Source organism: Dipodomys ordii, unplaced genomic scaffold (genome assembly GCF_000151885.1).
Source record: "Dipodomys ordii isolate 6190 unplaced genomic scaffold, Dord_2.0 Scaffold18, whole genome shotgun sequence".
NCBI lineage: Eukaryota > Metazoa > Chordata > Mammalia > Rodentia > Heteromyidae > Dipodomys > Dipodomys ordii.
In genome coordinates this window covers 7746325-7766695 of record NW_012267234.1, presented here as the reverse complement: position 1 = coordinate 7766695, position 20371 = coordinate 7746325, and the positions used below count along the sequence as shown (strand labels likewise).

The following is a 20371-nucleotide window of genomic DNA, read 5'->3' as shown; positions in this document are numbered from 1 at the left end:
TGTGTGTGTGTGTGTGTGTGTGTGTGTTGCTACAGATTGAACACCACTGAGCTACAAACCCAATCCTAGGGTTTCAAAAAGAAGCAGATTCCAGCTATACAAAAGGCTGAATGAAGCTGGAAAATCTCTTGAGCTCAGGCATTAAGAAGAGACCAGCCTGGGCAACAGAAGTGAGACTCTGTAAATAAACAAATAAATGTCTAGCTCAGTGGTAGAGTGCTTGCTTAATGTGTAAGGCCCTGAGCATACACACAAGCAGGAAAGAAAGAAAGAGAGAGAGAAAGGAAGGAAGGAAGGAAGGAAAAGGAAGGAAGGAAGGAAGTAAAGGAAGGAAGGACGGAGAGAGGAAGGAAAAGGAAGGAAGGAAGGAAGGAAGGAAGGAAGGAAGGAAGGAAGGAAGGAAGGAGGGAAGGAGGGAAGGAGGGAAGGAGAGAAGGAAGGAAGGAAAGGGCCAGCTGCTAGTAGCTCATGACTTTATAATCCTAGCTACTCAAGATCGGGGTTTAAAGCCAACCCTGGCAGGAAAGTCTGTGAGGCTTTTATCTACAATTAACCATCAGAAAACCCGGAAGTGGCACTGTGGCTCAAAGTGGGAGGGCTCTAGCCCTGAGCAAAAGAGCTCAGGGACAGTGCCTAGGCACTGAGTTCAAGCCCCATGATATGAGAGAGAGAGAGAGAGAGAGATGAAAAGGATTGACAACTTAAGGTTAGTAAAGTTCTGAAACTTGAGATGAGTAACAAACTCTAATCTTGTGCCCCCACTTGTCCCTACAAAGTGAAGGGGAAGGAGGATAAAAGCAAACAACTCAAGAGTCAAGGATTCTAGCACCATGGCTCACACCTGTAATTCTACTTAGAAGAATGAAATCTGAGAATTGAGATTTGAAGCCAGCCCAGGAAAACAAATCTAAGAAACTTTTATCTCCAATCAATCAGCAAAAAGCTGAAAGTGGAGATATGGTTCAAGTGGTAAAGCACCAGCCTTCAGCAAGAAAGCTAAGCAAGAGCATAAGGTCCTGAGTTCAAGCCCCAATACTAGCATATACACAAACACACAAAACAAATTAATTAAAAAAAATTCTGAGGTAGGCACCAATGGCTCACACCTGTAAATCCTCTACTCAGGAGGCTGAGATTTGAGGATAGTGATTCAAAGCCAGCCTGAGTGTTTTAAGTTTATGAGACTCTTATCTCCAATTAACTACCAAAAAGCCAGAAATGGAGCTATGGCCTCAAGTGATAGAGGCTAGCTTTGAACAAAAAGCTCAAGGACAGCACTCAGGCCTTGAGTTCAACACCCAAGATCAGCACACACACCCACGCACGCATGCGCACACACATATACACACACACACAGAGCTCCACTTTTGGCTTTTTTGCTGGTTATCTGACAATAAGAGTCTCACGGCCCTTCCTGCTAGGACCAGCTTTGAACCACAATCCTCAGATCTCAGCTTCCAGAATAGCTAGGATTACAGGCATAAGCCACAAGCGCCTGGAGCAATGTGTGTTTTTAACAATGTCCTGGAATAGCTCTAGAAGGTTCTAGGTAGAATCTTGCTACAGAGCAATCTCTTATTTTCACTGGAAGGTTCAACTGAGGCCAACTGGTTTCCAAAATCCAAACTGGCTCAAAAAACAAAAAAACTTTCTTATTCTAATTTCTTTCTTTTTTGTTTTTTTGGTCATGGGGCTTGAACTCTGGGCCTGGGCACTGTCCCCTAGCTCTTCAGCTCAAGGCTAGCACTCTATCACTGGAACTACACCACCACTTCTGGCTTTTTCTGTTTATGTGGTGCAGAGGACATGCGAGGCAAGCACTCTACCACTGAGCCACTTTCGTAACCCCTCTTTGTTCTAATTTCTGATGCAGCTTGGCACCTCGGTGACTGACAGTAACTCACAGACACTGTGGTCTCTGTACCTGGAGCCCTAGGTACACAGGACTTGGCTCAGGGCAGCTACTTGGTCAGCCGGGAATGGAAGAATGAGTGAGAAGATGAAGGTGACAAGTCTTCTGCTCCAAGCCAGCTGGGTACCATGAATACCATATAAGCATCAGACCAAGGCACTGAGGCAGGAAGAAAAGTGACCCTGTAAAATGGGAGGACTAAGGAAGAGGAGTCTAGAAAGTTACAGCCAGTGAGGATGGTTGGTCCAGGTCATGATAAAACATCCCTTTAACAGAGATACAGCTCTATCGCAGTGAGGGCAGAGGGGAGGAACGTGGGAGGCCATGAGTGGATCTGAAGAAGTCTAAATATAGGAGAGATGACAGCCTGGCAGATCCCAGACCTAGAAAGCCTAGAAGGCAACAGAGCCTGTGAGAGGACAGTACTGTCCAGATGGAGAGACAATGAAAAGAGCAGGAAAGGGAGGGGACAGCTGGCACTCCAGTGATGACTCTGAGCACAAGGAATGATATTCCCTTTTGTTGAAGAGACATTGAGGGCTGGGGGTGGAAAGTGGCAGTGATGAAAAGCAGCTCTGACCTGTGCTAGTAAGCTGCTGGAGGTGGTTAGAGAAAAGCCTTTCAGTAGGAAGGGCTGAATACAACAGTGTGGAGGTGGCATCCACTTCTGCCACCACAGGAAAGGTCTTGCTCTTTAGAAGTGTGTAAGCAGAGCCAGAAGCAACAGGAGAATGCCTAAAAGACTAAGCTCGGATAAGGGCATTTGTTTGTAATCTCGGTTTCTCAGAGGCAAGCAGATTACAAATTCAAGGAATGCCCAGGTAAAGGCAGTACAAGACTCAATCAAAAACAAAATAAAAACTTAAGAGCTGGGGTGTAGTTCAAGTGGTAGAGCGCTTGTTTAGCATGGACAAGGCTTTGTTCCAGTCCCAACAATGTGGAGGTGGGGGTGGGAGGGAATACCTAGAGGATTAGACTCCAATGAACCTAACAGTTGGTCTAGAGGTGGCACATCAAAAGACTTGGCTCTTCTCCACTAAGAGCTTGTCTCCTAACTTTCCTTTCCCACCCCTGAAACAGCTGCTTCTACCTTCCTAAAAAAAGGTCTCCAACCACGGATAGATCTCCAAGGACACTGACAAATGGCCCAAATTATGCCACTTTCCAGTGACTAATCAGAATCTGGCCTAAGGGTTTCACTCCTGCAATAGATGATGGGTATTTTATCTGTTGAAAACATACAGAAGTGGAGACAGCCCTTCCTGTGAGATCCCTTCTAGAAAGGTAAAGAAAGAGCTTCTCAAACATTTAACATCCAGGGCTGGGAAGGTGGCTCAGTGGTAGAGTGCTTGCCTGGCATGCATGAGGCCCCAGGGTTCGATTCCTCAGGATCCTCATGGATCTCCCATGTTGCTTAGGCAGACTTACCCAGGGCTTAGGGTAAGATCTTTTTCTTTTTGGTCGGTCGTGGGACTTGAACTTTGGGCCTGGGCACTGTTCCTCAGCTCTTCAGCTCAAGGCTAGTGCTCTACCACTTGAGCCACAGCGCCACTTCCAGTTTTCTGATTTACTGGAGATAAGAGTCTCACAGACTTTCCTGCCCAGGCTGGCTTTGAACTGTGACCTCAGATCTCATCCTCCTGAGTAGCTAGGATTACAGGTGTGAACTACCAGTGCCCAGCAGGGTAAGATCTTTTATTTTTGTTTTAGGAGGTACTGGGGTTTGAATTCAGGGCCTCATTGCTAGGCAAGCTCTCTACTACTAGATCCATGCCTCTAACCCTGAGATAAGGTTTTATCTTTAATTCACTGCACTTGTGCCTTCAGGGAATAGGAAGAGATAGCATACATAAACCAGGCTGCATGTCTATACTGCCAATATCCATCACCCAGACAGCACCAAGATATGCCATATCCTCTGCACCTAATGGTATCTTCAACATCCCGAGGTGTTAATCTTTCTTTTCTTTTCTTCTTCCTTCCTTCCTTCCTTCTCTCTCTTTGCCTTTTTAAAAATTAGCTTAAGGGCTGAGAAGGTAGCTCAGTGGTAGACTGCTTGCCTTGTATGCATGAGGCACTGGGTTCAATTCCTCAGCACCACATAAACAGAAAAAGCCAGAAGTATCACTGTGACTCAAGTGGTAGAGCTTTAGCCTTGAGCTAAAGAGCTGAGGGACAGCGCCCAGACCCAGGGTTCAAGACCCATGACCGACAAAAAAAAAAAAATAGCTTAAATTAATAGAGTCACTTTAAGAAGTGGAGAACCAAGCTATTCTAGAGGTCTAGAGGAGGCTGAGGCAGGAAAATCACTTGAGTCCAGGAGTTCAGGATCAGCCTGAGCAATCTAGAAAGACTCCTTTCCTTAGAATGAAAAAGGAGGCAGAGGAGGGGAAGAGGAACAGAAGCTGGGTACTGGTGGTTCATGACTATAATCCTATCTACTCAAAAGGCTGAGATAGGGGCTGGGAAGGTGGTTCAGTGGTAGAGCACTTGCCTTGCATGCATGAGGCCCTGGGTTTGATTCCTCAGTACCACATAAGCAGAAAAAAAAAAGCCGGAAGTGGTGCTATGGCTCAAGTGGTAGAGTGCTAGCCTTGAGCTGAAGAGCTGAGGGACAGCACCCAGGCCCAGAGTTCAGGCCCACGACTGGACCCCCCCCCCCAAAAAAAAAGGCTGAGATAGGGCTGGGAAGGTGGCTCAGTGGTAGAGTGCTTGTCTTGCATGCATGAGGTCCTGGGTTCAATTCTTCAGCACCACATAAACAGAAAAAGCCAGAAGTGGTGCTGTGACTCAAGTGGTAGAGTGCTAGCCTTAAGCTGAAGAGCTGAGGGGCAGCTCCTAGAGTTCAAGCCCCACGACCGACAAAAAAAAAAAAAGGCTGAGATATGAGAATCCAGTTCAAACCCAGCCCAAACATGAAACTCTGAGACTCTTTTTTTTTTTGTCAGTCCTGGGGCTTGAACTCAGTGCCGGAGCTTCTTTTGCTCAGATTAGCACTTGAGCCACAATGCCACTTCTGACTTTTTCTGGTTATGTGGTACTGAGGAATCGAACTCAGGGCTTCATGCATGCTAGGAAGCACTCTACCACTGAGTCACATTCCCAGCTCCTCTGAGAGACTCTTATTTCCAACTAGTGACCACAAAGCCAGAAATAAGAGCTATGGCTCAAGTGCTAGAATGTCAGCAAGATGAAGGTAAAGAGAGTCAGGAAAGAGCTGAGATGAGGATACAAACGCCTTCTCTACAACTCATCCTACCACAGGGTGATGTGTACACTCAGTGCCTTTCAACCCCAAATGGATGGATGGCCAGCCTTCAGCTCAGAGACCCATCATTGAAAAGTGACCTTTCCCCACTACCTCTTATTCCCTGGGCAGTGACGGAGTGAGTTTCCTTGCCAACCTGAACTATCTGCCCATCACCCATTCACCTGAATGAGGCTTTGTGAGAGGTCTGTGCTCAAGCCCACTTGTTCCTGGTGTAGTCACCCAGAACTCACCCACAACTCAGACTACTCAAGCGAGGAGGGTGGCAATTCAGACTGCTGAATTCAACAGACAGTAGAACTGATGATGGCATCACTCTGCCATCAATCCTCCAAGAGCTTCTTCATACGCCCTGTCTCTAGGAATAGAACTCTTGACAACAGTAATGACATCAGGCCAAGGATGTCACATTTCAGGTCAAGTGAAGCATAGCAGCTCTTCCTGAAAGGACTCTATTAGTCCTCTAGTATGAGTCTACATGTGATTCACCATCTATCTATATCATTCCTTTAGAAACAGCTCCTCCAGCTTCCTGGGGTCTTGGCCTCCTGTGGCAGGTAGTTCACCTCTCAGGGTGGTTCTGTATGCCTTTGGCCTCCTCTCACCTTCTTCATACAGCTCTTCCTTACATCTGACAACATACATCTCCCTTCACTTCCAATCTATTCTCTTTACATTAGACCTCTGATAAAATTCATATTTTTCATCTCAAACTCATCTTCTTTCATATTCCCTCCTCTTTTTTTTTTTTTTTTTGGTTGGTCATGGGGCTTGAACTCTGGGCCTGAGCGCTGTCCCTCAGCTCTTCAGCTCAAGGCAAGCGCTCTACCACTTGAGCTACAATGTCATTTCTGGTTTTTCTGGTGGTTTATTGGAGATAAGAGTCTCACGGAGTTTCCTGCCCAGGCTGGCTTTGAACCCTGATCCTCAAATCACAGCCTCCTGAGTAGCTAGATTGCAGGTGTGAGTCACCAGCGCCCGGCCCCTCCTCTTTTAAGAGTCATAAATTTGCCCTAAGAAATGTGTAGCATATACTGTCCTAGGTTTTTCAAATGCTTCCCTGACTTGAGCCCACAGCCAGCAACCTTCTAAATCCTCAAGAGTCTCTAATTTGTCCTTTCACAGTCTCCAGAAGAAAGTGCTCCCCACTGGCTGATATCCCCATCTGCCTCCCAACAGTTGCATTTGGGACATAACCAGGGCATCACCAATAAACACAGCTGCTTCCCTCAGGAGAAGCCAGTTCTTCACAGTTACTATTTACAAAAGCTCCAGTACAACCAACTAAACTGAGGTTTAGACAAAGACTGCAGGGAGCCAGACACCAGTAACTCACACCTGTAATCCTAGCTACTCAGAAGGTTGAGAGCTGAGATCACAGTTCAAAGCCAGCCTAGTAAGGAAAGTCAGTGAGTCTCCTATCTCCAATTAACTACCAAAGAGCCATAAGTAGAGCTCAAGTGGTAGAATGCTAGTCTTGAGCACAAAAGCTCAGGGTCAGTGCCCAGACACACTCACACAGGGAGCTGCAAAAGTATGCCTCTTTGATTGCAGCAGAGGAACATAATCTTTAAACCCAGTCTTTTAGCTTCAGTAGGAACAATAAGCCTGAGTTTAATCTTTCCCCCATTCATCTGTCATTCCCCACTATAGATAGCCAGTTTATAAGACTGCAAGTTCCAATTAGATAAACTGTCCAATCAACATCTGCCATAATAGGAATTCTTGGATGAATCTATAGACTTTTGTACAAGAGTCTTTCCTTTGTCAGCAGTTTAGGAAACCTTTATCCCTCCCTCTAACTATACTTGCATACTCCTGCATATTCCTGCAGAGGACACTTACAGGAGCAAGTATTAAGGCAAGAGCTATAATGGTCAGTAATATCTAGACCTTTCAACAGTGTGGCATCTGCAGAGATCTAGGAGCCAGAATTCCTGAAGCACTATCAGCCTCCCAATCTTCAGGCATTCATGGATCTATCTTTTTTTTTTGGTCGGTCGTGGGGCTTGAACTCTGGGCCTGGGCACTGTCCCTCAGCTCTTCAGCTCAAGGCAAGCACTCTACCGCTTGAGCCACAGCGCCACTTCTGGTTTTCTGGTGGTTTACTGGAGATAGGAGTCTCACGGGTCTCTCCTGCCCGGGCTGGCTTTGAACCATGATCCTCAGATCTCAGCCTCCTGAGTAGCTAGGATTATAGGCGTGAGCCACCAGCGCTCAGCTCATGGATCTATCCTTAAGATAACAGTTTTAGTTACAACCTTACGTAGTTCTCTGAGCTTCCTACTCAGAAAGCTGAACTTTCTGAGTGCCCTTACAGGAACTTGTATGATCGTGCCTATAGCTGAACCTGCTCCATGAGCCACGTCCAAGAGACTGCCTCCTGCTCTTTCTTGTACTTATGTGCATGCTGTTCTACTTTGCCCAGTCTCCTGCCTCCTGGATATATTCTGAAGTCCATGTCACACCTCCACAACTGTTACTGATAATCCATCTCAGGACATCATTATGGCACCTGTCTCAATACTTATTCCTTTTTTAATTTTTTGTTTTTTATTTTTATTTTTTGGACTTTCATGGGGCTTTAACTTGGGGCTTAGACAATGTCCCTGAGCAGTTTTGCTCAAGGCTAGTACTCTACCACTTTGAGCCATAGCACTACTCCCTGTTTTTCTGGTGGTTAATTGGAGATAAGAGTCTTATTGACTTTCCTGCCTGTGCTGGCTTTGAACTGAGATTCTCAAGTTTCAGCTGAGTACCTAGGATTACAGGTTGAGCTACCAGTGCCCAGCTAATACTTGTTCCTTTAAGTGTAGTCTGCAGGTCCATAGCACCAACGCTACCTGGATACCTGACAGAATGAAAACTCTCAGGCTCCACCTGGACCTACTGGATTCAAATCTCTATTTTAAAATCCTAGGGGAGGGCTGGGAAGGTGGCTCAGTGGTAGAACACTTGCCTTGCATGCTCGAGGCCCTGGGTTCGATTCCTCAGCACCACATAAGCAAAAAGAAAAAAGCCGGAAGTGGCGCTGTGGCTCAAGTGGTAGAGCACTAGCCTTGAGCTGAAGAGCTTAGGGACAGTGCTCAAGCCCAGAGTTCAGGACCCATGACCGGACCCCAAAAAAAATAAAAAATAAAATTTTTTTTTTTTTTGGGTCCGGTCGTGGGGCCTGAACTCTGGGCCTGGGCGCTGTCCCTCAGCTCTTCAGCTCAAGGCTAGTGCTCTACCACTTGAGCCACAGCGCACTTCCGGCTTTTTTCTTTCTGCATATGTGGTGCTGAGGAATCGAACCCAGGGCCTCAGGCATGCAAGGCAAGCGCTCTACCACTGAGCCACCTTCCCAGCCCAATCCTAGGGGATTTTTATGATTTTATAGGCTCATGCCTGTAATTCTACCTCTTCAGGGAGCTGAAATCTGAGGACTATGGTTCAAAGTCAGCCTGGGCAAGAAAGTCTGTAAGACTCTTATCTCCAATTAACTACCAAAAACCCTGAAATGGGGCTGTGGCTCAAAGTGGTAGAGCACTATCCTTGAGCACAAAAACTCAGGGACAACACCCAGGCCCTGAGTTCAAGCCCCAGGACCTGCACCAAAAATAAATAGTCTTAGAAGTACTAACCTCTACCTCTCTCTATCTGAGCTCTGGCTTCTCTTTACTTTTTTATAGTTGTAAAGACAACCAACAGAAATACGACACAGCAATCACCCCTTGCAATCACTCACTTCATAACCAGAGGGTCTCCTCAGTAGAACAGACACCACCAACTTCTTTTACAGCTCTGTCCTAGAGCACTGAGAGAGACTTATCATCAGTTTAAACCACCAGAATTGTACTATCCTGTTTCCTATCCACACTTGAGAACCAAGTAAATATCAGGGCATTACCTCTATGATACTGAGGGGAGAGTATTATAAACATCAAGGGCTCATTTCTGTTATTCCTCTCTCACCATCTGCACTTTTCCCTTTGAATTCAAAGCCTTGTACTTGCTAGGTAGGTACTCTTACCATTTGAGCCACATCTATCATCTGACTTTTTGTTGGTTATTTTGGAAATAAGTCTAATGCGGCCAGGCACTGGAGGTTCATGCCTATAATCCTAGCTATTCAAGAGGCTGATATCACAACTCAAAGCCAGCCCAGGCAAGAAAGTTCTTGAGACTCTTATCTCTACTTAGCCACCAAAAAGCCAGAGAGCAGAGTTGTAGCTCAAGTGATAGAGACCTAACCTTGAGCAAAAAAAGCTCGGTTCTTTTTGCACCTTCCTTTGGCAACCACCAGGGCTTAAACCTGTCAGATCTTTGCAGGTATCAGAACCATTACTGCAAGCTGATGGCCTGTTGGTTCAATATGAGCCATTGGCTAGTTTTTATTGGCACATGGTGCTGCTTAAATATATGAACTAGATTTCCAACATTTAAGCTCAGGTCTGACTTCTCTTAAAAAAACTGGAAGAGCCAAGTGTTGGTGGCTCACACCTGTAATCCTAGCTACTCAGGAGGCTGAGATCTGAGGATCACCATTCAAAGCCAGAAGTGGCACTGTGGCTCAAGTGGTAGAGTGCTCACCTTGAGTTGAAGAGCTGAGGGACAGAGCCCTGGCCCACAGTTCAAGCTCCACGATGGATTAAAAAAAACAAACAAACAAAAAAAAAAAACCTGGAAGATATGGATACCCGAGGCGCTCATGATTGCACGGAAGAACCAGATAGAGATGAGAAGGAATCCGCTCTGAGATGGAGTGTGTTTACTCTGGCTTGTCTCCATGAAATAGATGCTGAGGAGACCTTGTCCCTCTGATCAGCTCTGAACTACCTGAAACTGCTTTGCCTAGAAACAGCTTCCCATTCCCAGGGCCTGTATCTCTTTGCCTCTCTACCTGAGGACTTTCTCCAGCATTAGCTGGCATTCAGGATTGCCAAGATGCAACAGAAGATTTAATGTTCCCAAAGAAATTTTCAACTTGGGGCTGGGAATGTGGCTTAATAGTAGAGTAACTGCCTAGCATGCATGAAACCCTGGGTTTGATTCCTCAGTACCATATAAAAAGAAAAAGCCAGCGGGGCGCTGGTGGCTCACACCTGTAATCTTAGCTACTCAAGAGGATGAGATCTGAGGATCGCAGTTCAAAGCCAGTCCGGGCAGGAAAGTCCGGGCAGGAAAGTCCGTGAAACTCTTATCTTCAATAAACCACTTGAAAATGGAAAGTGGTGCTGTAGCTCAAGTGATAGAGTGCAGAAGAGCACTCGTCTTGAGCTGAAGAGTGCAGGGACAACGCCCAAGCCCAGAGTTCAAGCCCCAGGACGGACCAAAAAAAAAAAAAAGAAAGAAAGAAAAGAAAAAAGAAAAACCCAGAAGTGGCACTGTGGCTCAACTGGTAGAGTGGTAGCTTTGAGCAAAAAGAAGCTCGGGAACAGTGCCCAGGACCTGAGTTTAAGCCTCAAGACAGAAAGACAGAAAGACAGAAAGACAGAAAGAAAGAAAGAAAGAAAGAAAGAAAGAAAGAAAGGAAGGAAGGAAGGAGAGAGAGAGAAAGAAAGAAAATCTCAACTCATGTGGTATATAATAATTGTAATTAAAAAAAAAAAAAGCAGCTGAGCACCAGTGGCTCACTCCTGTAATCCTAGCTACTCAGGAGGCTGAGATCTGAGGATTGAGGTTCAAAGCCAGCCAGGGCAGGAAAGCCCATGAGACTCTTTTCTTTTTTACTGTTTTTTTTGTTGATCGTGGGGCTTGAACTCTGGACCTAGGCGTTGTCCTTCAGCTCTTCAGCTCAAAGGCAAGCGCTCTACCACTTGAGCTATAGCACCACTTCTGGTTTTCTAGTGGTTTATTGGAGATAGGAGTCTCACTGTCTTTCCTGCCCAGGCTGGCTTTGAACCTCAATCCTCAGATCTCAGCCTCCTGAATAGCTAGGATTACAAGCGCAAGCCACCGGCACCTGGCACCATGAGACTCTTATCTCCAATAAACCAGTCAGAAAACCGGAAGTGGCGCTGTGGCTCAAGTGGTAAAGTGCTAGCCTTGAGCTGAAGAGTTGAGGGACAGCGCCCAGGCTCAGAGTTTAAACACCACGACCAACAAAACAAACAAACAAATAAACAACAAGAAGAAAAGAAAAACCTTCACTTCAGTGGTACGATTCTGTGGCAAAGGTCCCCAATGGGATTGGATTCTAATAGCCCACACTGGCAGCCCACTTCTTTTTTTTTTTTTTAATTTTATTTTATTTTATTTGTGAACATACTGTACAGAGGGGTTACAATTGCATGGGCAGGATAATGCGTACATTTCTTACCAAGCATTGCAGCCTCCTCCTTTGTTTACCCTTCCCATCCCTTCCCAGCCTCCCCCCTCCCCCTGGCAGCCCACTTCTTGAATTGACTTTATTCCTTTTCCTGCCTCACCTTCACTGTTTAATTTACAGCTACTGGAATCACTTCCCATGGAAATTATCTGCACCCAAACCCTTACTTCAGGGCTGACTTTCAGGAGAAACCAAACCTTCGACACTCTGCTAGTCTCACTTTACCATTTTCGTATTACCTGCCTGGCTCTCACCAGCGCAGTTCAGCGCATGTCCCTCTGATGAAGTTGCATGTTATACCACTCCCCCAATATACACACAGGTTCCCTCACCAACATCCCTAGAATAAAGGCAAAATAGACTCACCTCCCCCAAGTAACTGTACTTGCCCCTGAGTATCTGCCGGTACAGCCGGGTGCGGTTGTCATCCTCAAAGGGCATGGTGCCACTGAGCAGAATGTAGGCGATGACCCCCAGTGCCCACATATCAACAGAGTTGGTGTAAGGCTTGCGGACTAGGACCTCAGGCGCAATGTACTCAGGTGTACCACAGGTAGTCTTCATCAGGCAATCGTCACCTTTCTTGCGGGCACTGGCCAGGCCAAAGTCAGTGATGATAATCTTGGAGTCAGTGCCTGGGTGGTAGTAGAGTAGATTTTCAGGCTTGAGGTCTCGGTGTGTGATGCCCAGGGCATGCAGATACCGAACACCATCCAGCACCATCTGTAGAACCCTTGTGGCATCCCGCTCAGTGAAGGAACCCTTGGCAATGATGCGGTCGAAGAGTTCACCACCGGTGGCCAGCTCCATCACCATATACACCCGCTCCTGTGTCTCGAACACCTCCACCAGCTGGATGATGTTGGCGTGGCGGACCCGGCGCAGCACACGCAGCTCAGACTCACATACCTCCCGTCCTTCTCGGTACTTTGTCTCAATCATCTTGATGGCATATGGCTGATGGGTTGCTCGGTGCTCCACACGTACCACTCTGCTAAAGCTGCCTCGGCCAATCAGAGCCTTTATGTCATACTTAGCAGTCACACGTGGGTCAAACTTGGCTCTGTACTTAGCCACCCTGGCCCTGCGTGGTGGTTCTGAGGGAGGCTCTGTGTGGCCGCTAGTGGGGGCACTAGGGGAAGGATGTGCATATTGACTGGCAGCTGGAAATCCAGCTTTGAAAGGACCAACATGTTCCACTTCTGTGATGAAGTGCTTGCACACATCATTCTTAGTACTACTGAAGGGTTCCACCTTCTTGACCAGATCCAGCTGGACATCTTTGGTTGGCTCAGGAAGGACTTTGCTTGTCCCACAGCCCATCACGGACACAGGGGCATCCTCTCCAGTGAGGGTGGCAGGACCTGCTCCTCAGGCAGTGCCCTGTCTACACCTATGCAAACAGAAAATAGGGCATGTCAGCATACCTGGGGATCCCCCTGAAGGGATCCTGCCCCCACTCCTTCTCAATAAGCCTAGTCTGATTTAACTGAAGGCCTAACCCTGGAAAGAAGGATGGCTTTGGTCCCTAAGAGCTTAGTCCAGCTGAGTGTTCGTAGCTCATGCCTGTAATTCTAGCTACTCAGAAGGCTGAGATCTAAGGATCAAGGTTCGAAGCCAGCCCAGGCAATAAAGCCTATGAGACTCTTATCTCTAATTAACTACCAAAAAAGCCAGAAGTGGAGCTGTGGCTCAAGTGGTAGAGCACTAGTTTTGAGGGAAAAAAACTCAAAGAAACTGCCTAAGCCCAAGTTCAAGCCCAAGGACCAGTGTGTACATGCACCCACACCCCTCCCCCCCAAACACACACACAAAGAACGGAGTCAGACTTACTGGTGGCTCTAGATGAAAGGCTTGACAGAACTCTCCCTGGGTCTTAGTCTATGTTGCTCTTTTTTTTTTCCAGTCTTGGGGCTTGAACTCAGGGCCTGGGCTCTGTCCCTGAGCCTCTCTGTGCTCAAGGCTCGCACTCTACCACTTGAGCCATAGTGCCACTCCCAGCTTTTTCTGTGTATGTGGTACTGAAGAATCGAACCCAGGGCTTCATGCATGCTAGGCAAATACTCTACCACTAAGCCACATTCCCAGACCTCTATGTTGCTCTTTAAACCTGTTAGGGACAGGAAAGTGCATGAGATTCATCTGTCACAGCTCTCACTTCCCTACTCTGCCTAGGTCCCCTTTCTCCTAGTTGAAGTCCTATATATTTTAAATGTTAAAATCACTCCTTTTGTTACTCTGACTCATATTTTCTGAAAAGAGTGTTGAATGTTAGAGACCTCCTCCATCACCACCACCCACCAGGGCTGAGAAAGCTGCTTTTCCAAGGCTTCCATAGAGTGGGCTCTCCCAGCCCTCTAGGCTTCCTATCAGGGTTGGTACCACTGCAGCGAACAAAATACTACCATGGGGGGTTGGGAAGGTGGCTCAGTGGTAGAGTGCTTGCCTTGCATGCATGAGGCCTGGGTTCGATTCCTCAGCACCACATAAGCAAAAAGAAAAAAACTGGAAGTGGCGCTATGGCTCAAGTGGTAGAGCACTAGCCTTGAGCTGAAGAGCTGAGGGACAGCGCCCAGGTCCAGAGTTCAGGACCCACAACCGGACCCAAAAAAAAAAAATTACTACCATGGGTGCTGTCCTAGCCTTACTTTCTGGGTGGTGTTCACTGTTTTACTCATGCACAATCTCCCCTCTGGCATTTCCAGGGTCTTACAATTCCCTAGCTCACCACAAGGCTGAAATCTCACACAAGACCCAAAGCTGGCTGGAACCTATCCCAGTGAACTTGGGACCACAAGCCTCATTACAATGCCAGTCTGACAAACTAGACTTGATCATGAGGCAGAAGGGCGCTTGAACTCAGAACAGCAGCATTTGTATCCAGTTGTGACGTAGGCTCTCTATCAGGGCACTCAGCTTCCTTGGGATGAAGATCTAAGAGCCCTCACTAATTGCTTCTCAGAGAAATTTTGCCACTAATACCCAGTAATGGTGGGGTCCTGGAGAGGGTAAAGTGCTAAAGTCACTGCTTTCTAGAGGCCACCGCCTTCCTATCTAAGTCAACCTGAGGACTACGTTTTAAAGACAGCTAAGAATTTATTATGGGACTGTGAATGTGGCTCAGTGGTAGAGTGCTTGCCTAGCATCCATGAAGCCCTGGATTCAATTCCTCAGTACTATATAAAAAGAAATAACTGGAAGTGGCACTGTGGCTCAAGCAGAGTGCTAGCCTTGAGCAAAAAGCAGCTCAGGGACAAGACCTAGGCCCTGAGTTCAAGCCTTAGGACTGGCAAAAAAAAAATTATTATGGCATACAGAATTGGTAATGAATGATCAATTCAGGTAAAGTGTTTACAAAACACCTACCAGATGTCAAGAAAGTAGGAAAGAATAAGTTGTGGTCCAATATAGATTATATTTTGACAAGACACTAAATTTTTGCCTAAGTAAAAAGCATAAAAACAAAGCAAGGCACTGGTGGCTCATGTCTGTAATCCTAGCTACTCAGGAGACTGAGATCTGAGGATCGTGGTTCAAAGCCAGCCCTGTCAGGAAAGACCGTGAGACTCCTATCTCCAATAAACCACCAGAAGACCAGAAGTGGCGCTGTAGCTCAACTGGTAGAGTGCTTGCTTTGAGCTGAAGAGCTGAGGGACAGCACCCAGGCCCAGAATTCAAGCCCCATGACTAACAAAAAAGAAAAAAAAAAAAACATATAAACAGATTATTTGGGGGCAGTGTGAGACAAGGTCCCACTATACCTAAAACTCACCATCCTCCTGCCTCAGCCTTCCTAGTACTGGGATTAAAGGTGTGTACTATCATATCTGGAAAAAGAAGTAATTCTAATATAGCATGTTGTTAAACTTGAAAAACAATAGTAGGTACATGTAGAGCGAGGCAAATGGTAGGAAAGGCTTTGGCAAGAGGTAACCCCTCCGCTGAATCTTGAAGCAAGCATGTGTCAAGTAACTAGAGGTAGGAACAGTGATTCAGATACAGAGAATAACATATTTCAAGGCCCCGAAGCTCAAAGTATGTTTGGAAATAGGCAATTGAGTTTGCAAAGCTAGGACTGGGGCTGAAGCTCTGGAAGGCCAACAGGAACCAATTACAGACGGCAGCACAAGTTCGTTCAGTTAAGGATCAGGGCCTTTGGGAGAAGTGAAGGAGAACTACCAAAGAGTTTATGAGGAAAAAGAGGTGATCTGACCTGTATTTAGAGAACCATGTGCCAATGACTCATGTCTGTGATCCTAGCTGCTCAGGAAGCTGAGGTCTGAAGAATCATTCTTCAAGGCCAACTGGGGTAGAAAAGTCTATGAGATTCCATATCCAAAGTAACTAGAAAAAGGCCAAGCTGGTTGTGTGGCTCAAATAGCAAGAGTGCTGGTTGAGCTACCAAGCCTCAGAAACACTAGGCTCTGAGTTCAAACCCTAATATTAGTTAAAAAAAAAAAAAGAAGGAAAGAAGGAAGGAAGACAGAGGGTAGAATTGACAGATGTCAGTAGGACAACTTACAGGTGCTACAGGCTGGAAATCAGGAGTGGGAGGGAGGAGGGAGGGGAACACTACAGCTCCTCACTCAGTAGTGCCTAGAAGGAGAATCTGGAGTACAAGAGGAGGCCCGTTTGGGAATTGGCAGGAGAGTTCACATATACTGTAGTGAATGTGAAACAGCTCATGTGACATTCACTTCAAGTCACTGGATATACAATCTGATGTCTGAAAAAGCTGATCAGAATGGAGGGACAAAGGGTGAACAAATGCAGCTGTGGTACTCACTAGATACTATGTTGAAAATGAACTATACAATGGGGATGGGAGGAAAACTGGTAAAGTGTGATGGAAGGAGTGACTTTGTCCAAAAAGCAATGTATTCTTTTTTTTTTGGTCCCGTCTTGGGGCCTGAACTCTGGCCTGGGCACTGTCCCTCAGCTCTTCAGCTCAAGGCTAGCAGTCTACCACTTGAGCCACAGTGCCACTTCTGGCTTTTTTCTTTTTGCTTATGTGGTGCTGAGGAATCAACCCAGGGCCTCATGCATGCAAGGCAAGCACTCTACCACTGAGCCACCTTCCCAGCCCAAGAAATGTATTCTTTACCTGACTTATATAATGGTAAGCCCTCTATATATTACCTTTATAATAACAATAAAAAAGTTTTAAAAAGTTAAAAAAAAAGTTGGCCATCCATTAGAAGGCCAATGGAAGGCCAAACTAAAGTCTCACTTATTTAACTAGTAACTGAGGGGAAGTAAGTACATCTCCTCAGCCCCTTGTAAAGCCATCAACCAACCCCATCGAAGAAAGCAGAGGTTATCCCAAGTAGGTTTTACTGTAGCAGTTTCGGGGGGGGGGATTGTAGAGCATACACAGAGATCATCAGATTTCAGTAAGCCAAGACCCTGAATTCAGGTGGTAAGATCAATCCTGAGCACCCTGTTTATTACTGAAACATATCCACAACCTTGATTACAATCTACTGGATATGGGGCTGAAGGTACCTTCCTGGTACCTTCCTTCCAGTGGTAGAGTACCTTCCTGGCATTTACAAGGCCCTGGGTTGGAACTCCAGCACACACACACACACACACACACACACACACACACACACACAAACACCATTCATCTATCAGATGGAAAGAATTTTGAGATTGAGTTCAGATTTTAATCAGTGTGTCAACATAATTCTCAACAGAATGAAGTTTATCTTTTCTCACGTGAAAAAGCTTTATCTACCAACACAAACTCTTTAGGACTTTCTAAAGCTCTCACCCAAATGCCTAGGAGGTTCTCCATGGACCACCTGAAACAAACACTTTAAGAAAGGCTGTTCCTTCTCACAGAGGCCAATAATTAGAACTGTGGTCTTGAAATTTTGCAGTCTCATCCCTTCCTTCAGGAAAACCTAATATTTCATCGTAAGAAAGGACTAAAGCTCAAGAAAAGGGAAGGCTATGGGGCTGGGAAGGTGGCTCAGCGGTAGAGCACTTGCTTTGCATGCCTGAGGCCCTGGGTTCGATTCCTCAGCACCACATAAGCAAAAAGAAAAGAGCCGGAAGTGGCGCTGTGCCTTAAGTAGTAGAGTGCTAGCCTTGAGCTGAAGAACTGAGGGACAGCGCCCAGGCCCAGAGTTCAGGCCCCACAATCGAACACCCCCCCCAAAAAAAAAGAAAGAAAAAGAAAAGGGAAGGCTATTAGTCCAGTACTCCTGAGGCAGAACACAGGCCTCTGGCCCCTGATTCCTACTCAATAAACAACAGCAACCAACACTAAGAAGAAAGACGAACTAGAACAGGTAACCAAGCACAATGATTCACCCACCAACACAAGCTCTTCAGATATCCCTTCTTTCTGGTGAGGAAGCAGAACTCTAGATGCACAAATAAATTGCTCTCTCTAGACATATATACTAGTTCTTTTTGTTGAAATGTGCATACTACCTCTGGTCTGGCCCTGATGAGAAAAACTGAGGTTCACAAAAGAAAAGTCCTGAGTTTTCACTTTAAACAAAGCCTGTGCAAAGATCTGAAGTCAGCAGTGAAGAGCTACATTTATCCCAATTAGAAAAGATTCGAAGTAAGCTACTTCTGATACTTCCTATTCCCAGAAGTCTACAAACTGACAAAGACAAAGGGTGCTAGCTGTGAAGACTGGAAGACACAGGCAATATCCTACAAGTGATCACACTGTTCCATTCTCTAATCATATCTGTTAAGTTCTCTTCTTATATTGGTTAGGAAACAATGGCAAACAAAGGTTACAGCTGGCAAAACACCTGGAAAGGACAGAGCCTTTTCTTGATCCCAGCTTATATATATATGAAAGCCACCAGAACATAGCCAGCATAGATGGGCAGGATGAGTGAGAAAGCCTCAGAAAAGGTTCTCTAGGAGGGTCACCCTAAACCAGTTGTACCAATTCACCAACATCATATCCAATGCTCTAGAGTCTGCTCTGTACTTTCAATTCTTATCCTGATACATATACTCTCAAGGAAAACACAACTTGCTAGACAGTGGCAATGGAAGTGAGCACTGATCACTACTGACTGACTGACACTCTACAGAATTAACAAACCAAGAAAATAGAGAAACTTGCCTGAAGCCACTCAGACAATGCTGGCCAAGCATAGACCCAAGTCTCTTGGCTCCCCATTTGGGGCTGCTTTTGCCATATAGGAAAGACTCTAGAAGTAGTGGAGGTCCAGCTGAGCCCAGCTTCACCTGGTCAAGGCCTCAATCCTTTCCCACATCATTGAGCACCTTTTCTGAAATGCACACTTATAGTACACTCACATCATCACACAGTTGGGAAATTCTGAAGTTGCCCAAATAAGATGCATTTAGAAAGTGAAATAGAAGACCAAATTCAAGTCTCATTCATTTAACTATTAACTTGTAACTAACAAAGAGAAAAAGAGAACCCCAGTATCTATTTCAGATTCCACAGACACCAGGATGTGCAGGACCATTCAATTCCAGGTGCCAAGGTAAGAGGTGAAAGTATATTGTTAGAGGCAGTGAAAAAGCTCACAATGTTCAGGCCCTGACTTCAAGCCCCAGAACCAGCGAAAATAAAAAAAGTGTTAGCAGCAAACAGGTTTCCTGAAGTCTGCACTTTCCCTAATTCATATATATATATATATATATATATATATATATATATATATATATATAACTTTTTCATAAAAGAACAATTAGGTTAGGCCTTGATAACAAACTTATTCAGCAAACCTGCCCTCTAACAAGTTAACTTTCTAAACAGCCAGTAGTATTGGAGCTTTCGTTGAGTACTGAAATGCCCTCAAGGAAATAAATTAAGTATATAGCTTCCTACCTAGCTTAGTCTGAAGAGCAAACAGACTTATTAATGTGAAATTTTTCTGGGGCTGAGCTTGTAGCTCAGTGATAGAGCATGAATTTGACTAGCATAATGTCTAGAGCTTTAGGATTGATCCCTAGCACTAGGGGAAGAGTAAGGAGATGAGCTTTTCTCTCACTGGTACCAATGTTTGAACTTGGGTGCTCACACTTTTACTTCTGAGCAATTCCTCCAGCCCTAACTTTTGCAACAGTCTTCTTGCTTTCTGTCTAAGTACAAACTCCCATGTAACTACAATAATAGGCACACATCACAACAATCCTTCCAATCCCAGCCTCACAAGTAGCTAGAATTACAGGCATGAACCAAAGATCCAGAGAGCCACTCTGGGAAAAACTGCCACTAGTGATAACAGTGGCAAGAGTTTTTAACTGTGCTAAGCATCTCCTATGCATTATCTCACCCATCTATAATCATATGCAGTGGGAATAGTTATTTCTATTTTGGAGTTAGGAAGCTAGGATTCAAGAACCTCAAGATCTCATAAAAGTCAGAAATTGAACCCAGGTCCAAAGCCCATAAGGCATAGCTAGCCCTTACAACTGGGCAAAAAAAAAGAGACAACTTCCTGAGGCAATGACACAGGTCTTGAACCAGGAAATTCAACAATGTCATTTGGGTTTTTTCTCTTTCCAAAATATAAATTTCAACTCCAGATCATATCTTTTGGATCAAAATCTTAAGAAAATGTAAGGCGGATGGTGGTGTGGCTCACTGGTAGAGCACAAGTCCCTGGATTCAATCCCCACACATACACACCTGTCAGTAAAGCTCTTGATTTTTTTTTTGGGGGGGGGGCGGTCGTTGGGCCTGGTCGTTGGGCAGAAACTCTGGGCCTGGGCGCTGTCCCTCAGCTCTTCAGCTCAAGGCTAGCGCTCTACCACTTGAGCCAGAGCACCACTTCCGGCTTTTTTTTTTTTTTGCTTATGTGGTGCTGAGGAATCGAACCCAAGGCCTCATGCATGCAAGGCAAGCGCTCTACCACTGAGCCACCTT

The 20371-nt window shown here is 45.7% G+C and overlaps 1 protein-coding gene across 1 annotated transcript in view; it reads right to left on the bottom strand.

Moving 5' to 3' along the window:
• The window catches only part of Pskh1 (protein serine kinase H1), a 31279-nt gene that overhangs the window by 9045 nt on the left and 1863 nt on the right, over positions 1-20371 (bottom strand). Inside the window, exon 2 of the mRNA XM_013012664.1 lies at positions 11857-12883. Within this exon, the coding sequence (XP_012868118.1) occupies positions 11857-12813 (957 nt within the window). The 5' untranslated portion in view covers positions 12814-12883. The remainder of the gene's footprint in view (positions 1-11856; positions 12884-20371) is intronic.